The sequence below is a fragment of the Humulus lupulus genome, chromosome 6 (genome assembly GCF_963169125.1).
Source record: "Humulus lupulus chromosome 6, drHumLupu1.1, whole genome shotgun sequence".
NCBI lineage: Eukaryota > Viridiplantae > Streptophyta > Magnoliopsida > Rosales > Cannabaceae > Humulus > Humulus lupulus.
The window spans coordinates 102,838,075-102,842,638 of NC_084798.1; the positions used below are offsets into that span (position 1 = coordinate 102,838,075).

At 31.9% G+C, this 4,564-nt stretch overlaps 1 protein-coding gene across 1 annotated transcript; it reads right to left on the minus strand.

Moving 5' to 3' along the window:
- Positions 1 to 1,046: 1,046 nt before the first annotated feature.
- LOC133782408 (probable tetraacyldisaccharide 4'-kinase, mitochondrial) lies at positions 1,047 to 4,262 on the minus strand. The gene is made up of 8 exons (XM_062221707.1): positions 4,009 to 4,262; positions 3,567 to 3,690; positions 2,924 to 3,151; positions 2,565 to 2,714; positions 2,248 to 2,457; positions 2,092 to 2,151; positions 1,895 to 1,975; positions 1,047 to 1,440 (listed from the first exon to the last, which is right to left on the minus strand). Exons 1-8 carry the CDS (start codon positions 4,179 to 4,181, stop codon positions 1,276 to 1,278), a joined length of 1,191 nt encoding a protein of 396 aa, XP_062077691.1. The 5' UTR covers positions 4,182 to 4,262; the 3' UTR covers positions 1,047 to 1,275.
- Between the last annotated feature and the right edge of the window lie 302 nt (positions 4,263 to 4,564).

Here is a 4,564-nt window from a genome sequence, read left to right on the forward strand (position 1 = left end):
TTTTATTAATTAAATTAGTCTTAAAACGGTTTTTCCTCTGATTAAATGAAAATAAACATTTTTAGCCGTTAATTTCCTCCTCTGATTAAATGGAAAAACGTTTTTAGCCGTTTTATGGGGTCTACTTCTTTGTATAAGTCAGATCAAACATTTTTTGAAAATAAGAGTTTTTTTTTTCTCTTGGTTCTACAAATTTTCTCAGAGCTTTTTTAAGGGTGTACAAGAACGATCTTCTAGGTGCAGGGAGGAATCGTACAGAGGCTGTTTTATCCTGGGGACGGCGTGGTTGATAGACTGCCGTGCACACTTAGGGCAGAGCCGCGAAACGTCTTAAAGAGAGCGACATTGTCTGCGACTCAGTCAGAAAAATTGATCGGTAATTTTATTCTAATTTTATTTTCTATTGAGGAATATCAGTAACACATCACTTAACTTAACCAGATATAAACAAAAATCACGACCTAGAAAAAAAATAACTTAAAAAGAAAATCTGAAAAAATTGACTAATAATTTTTTTGCATATATAATAGAAAAAATTAGTGTTAAAATTAATTATAAATAATAAAATAATTATGTAATATTAAAGCATAAGTCAAAAAATGAAGGGAAATAAAAGAAAAAATAAAATAGATAGATAAAGGAATAAGTAAAAAAAGAATAAAAACAGAAGAAAATAAAATAAACGAAAAAAATGATAAGAAAAAAAACGGGGAAAAATAAAGAAAAAGAAAGGAAAAGAATAAAAAATTAAAAAGATGGAAATAAATAAAAATGGAAAGAGAAAAAAAAAGATCGAAAGGAAAAACAAGCAAGAAAAATAAATGAATAAAAGAAAAACTAACGAAATAGATTGACAAAAAAAAACACAAAATTATCCTCAAAATTAAAGTAAACACAACTATTATTATAAATATGATTTATAATTAATTAATTTTTTTTTTTTGCAAATTTGTGAGAAAGAAAATCCTCAAAAAATCAACTTTCAAATAAAAAAAGTCATAAAAATACAGAAAGTGAAATGTCTATATTTTTGTAAACTTTTGGTATAAAAGCCATAAAAATGTAAATTCCCCTATTTATTTTCATATGCTTAAACAACAATAATATAATCACCCACCATTATTCACAGTATAAATTTTTTAACTCGAATGCAGTAATGCTCAATTATCTATCTTATAAAGTTGATATTACTTAGTAATTCTGGAAGAAAAAAAATCATGAGTAGGCAAAACTAACGAGGCATTGAGTGTGCTACTTTCAAGTGAGTGATGTATGCTACTTATGTTCTCTATCTAGTATATCTGTTAGCATCTCTTTCAAAAGTTTCTTGAAGCTATCTTCAGAAATTCCCCTTTGGGAAGTGATTTGCAACTGAGAACAAAGTGCCATAACTTCAAAAGGATCCAGGTGCTTGAAAATATCTGGGTCTCTATCATAATCCTGGGAACAAGAAAAAAGACAACAAAAAAAAGAGAGAGAAATGGAATGAGACAGGCAGCAATTAAGTAATGAATAATCCGTATACTCAGCCCATTAAAAAATATAGAACCATACTACACAAGTACCTCAAATGTGCAAAAGCTTCATTTTTTTTTTTTTGAAATTTGCAAAAGCTTTATATTAAATGTAGAAAACAAGCATTAATTAAACTACAATTAAATAAGACAAGTAATTTTTATATCTCCGGCTGAATTAACAAAAATATAAAATTTGGCTAATTGAGATTGCACAAATTTGCCTTTACCAGTTACTATAGATTCTCTAGATATAAGGGTCTGTAAAATTTTCTTTGACAGTTGCTTGTTTTTCACGCTTATGATAAATCTCCTCTTTTGTAGGAGCATTGATTAAAATATATCTATACAATGCAAATTTAATCATCATATATTCTCACCTTTTCTGTAACTACAACGATGGGCTTGGAACAAAATTTCTTCTCCAGCTCTCCAAGTCTCTCTCTCACTATCTCCATATCCTGGATAGGAAAGCCAGAGAAAGTGAGCATGTATAAATTATACCATCAGCATTAACATGTGAAAAAAGGCCATATTAATCGACTTGTGTAAGCTTGACAAAAAGATGATTTTGTACCGTGAATTGAAACATGTGATGGTCGCTGAATTCAAGTTGATCAACATAAACTGCTCCCAACTGCAGCAAGTTATTAGATTCATCAGTTAAGAGCACAAATACAAGCAGGGAAGCAAATGGAAAATTAATAAATCAGACACTAGAAAGCATTAATACCTTCTTGATGCCCAGCACAAATGCATTTGCAGAACCAATGGCAGAAACACATAACACAATGGTGTTACGTAATGCTTCCAAAGGTTTTTTTGAGTTGAAACTTCTCACATCAAAAATATGAGTAGGAGCCATTGTAGTGAAGAAAATGGGTAGAGATTCTTTTACGTCTCGTACCATTAACTCAATGTCTTTGAGTTTTTGTTCTGAAAGCTGTGATTTTACCAATTATATAACTTCGTATCACTACATGAAAAACTTGAATACATACTTAGCTGAGGGGAGAAATAAAGCAATTAATAATTTTTGTTTTCGTATACCAAGTCTGCATGATGGATAACAACAGCATCTGCCCGCCTAAGTGCGATCAAAGGTTCTCTTAAAGGTCCGAGAGGAAGTAAATGACAATTTCCCCACAGCATCAATCCATTAACCATTACAATCTCAATATCCCTTTGCAAGCTCCAATGCTATCTTCCATATAACATAACAAAGAAATTTCAACACAGCATGATCTATAAATCTGAACAAATAGCTTTTCTTCATGAGATCCTCAATAGCATAAAACAGAATTTAACGAAAATCAAATACCACTGAATTTTAAACAAAACTCGTATAACCTATATGCATATTAAGAATTAGGATTGTATCCCAGAAAGTTGTTTAGAAAAATACTTACCTGCATTCCATCATCTAAAATGGCAAGACCAATTTTTTCAGATCCAGAACGACTTGATTCTTTTGCATCAACCCAAAGTCTTTCAGAGACTGTATTAGGATCAACATAACCACATTTTTCAAAGAAAGATGCAGCAGTAGCTGCCCTATTTGCACCAACTCCAATCTTCACAGGTCTTCCTAGCAGATGTCTTTGGAGCATTTTAGTTTCATCCCCACCAGCATAACCCTGAATAATATATATTTATAGACAACTACCCCCATTAGATTTGAGTTAATCCTATTTTTAGATCATAAAAAAAAATCCAAGTCAACTTTACTCTTTGTCACTGACTTTCAAAAATATTCTAGATTTGGCATTCCCAAACTATGCTTTTGTTTCTTTCTTTATTAATTGCGTCTGAACTTTCGAATTTCACATTATATTGTCTTAGACTTTGCTTTTCTTTGGCACCAGATTCTTAAACCATACAACATTAATTAGTGTACACCTACAAAAAACAATGTCATATAATTGAACCTTAGGTTTGAGTTTTAATATAATTATTGTTTAAACTGAAACCAAAAAAACTGGTTCAATACATAATTAATTGCGGAATTGTAGCAAATAAATAAATAAAACAGAGGGAAATTAAGAAAACTACCCTACTAAGAATGAGAGGTGAGATTCCAGAATCAACTAGCCAAAGCGCAAGGAACTCCACCATGGGAGTCTTCCCAGTACCTCCCCATGTCAAATTCCCAACACTAATCAACGGAACTGTCAACCTTTAAATCCAAAGAAAAAACAAAACAATTAGGACAAATTTATTTTAAAAAAATGCAGAATAAATGAAGAAAAATTCAATAAGGACTTTTCTTTATAGAACGAAAACTTAATCTGCTTCCAACCAACATTAGAGAACACTGTTTGGCGAAAACATAAAAATTCCAAATTTTCTTTTGTAGAGCTAAATTAAAGCATGCTGCTTAGTGCGTCCGGCTGAATTGTTCAGTTTGTGATAAAAGTGTACAAGATTTTCTTTTTCTTCTCTTTTGTTTTCTGAGGATCCAAACAGAAAGAAAGGGACGTGGAAAGGATTGTACCTGTTGCGGTGAATGAGGCCAGAGAAGTAGAGAGAGCGGCGGAGAGAGAGAGCGACGCTGTATAGAGCGGAGGCGAATGAGAGCACGGGGACTAATGAACGATGTAGAGGAGAAAGTTTAGTGTGGTCCTTACAGTACGCGATCTCGTTTACCGCTTTTCTGAGTTTCTCCATTGACGACGAATGACGGTGCTGAGCCAGAGGAGGGCGGGTACAATTTATTTATTATTATTTTTTTAAGAATACTTATTTATTTTTGAGAAAAAAAATATAAGTTTGTTAAGTTTGATGTTGCTCTTTACATATTAACATTCAGAGCACTCCAACCATTGTTTCTATTAGGTGTTCATAAAACCGCCCCGACCGCACAAACCGCCAACACTGCACCACAATTTATGGTTTAGAACCCTTCCCAGTGTGATTACAGTTTGTATTTTTGTCAAACCGCACGATGAGGTGCTATTTGCGGTTTTAAATTTTATAAATGTGTTCAAACCACATTATACCGCATCATTATATATATTAACTTTTTTATATTATTTTTTTCAATTTTACTA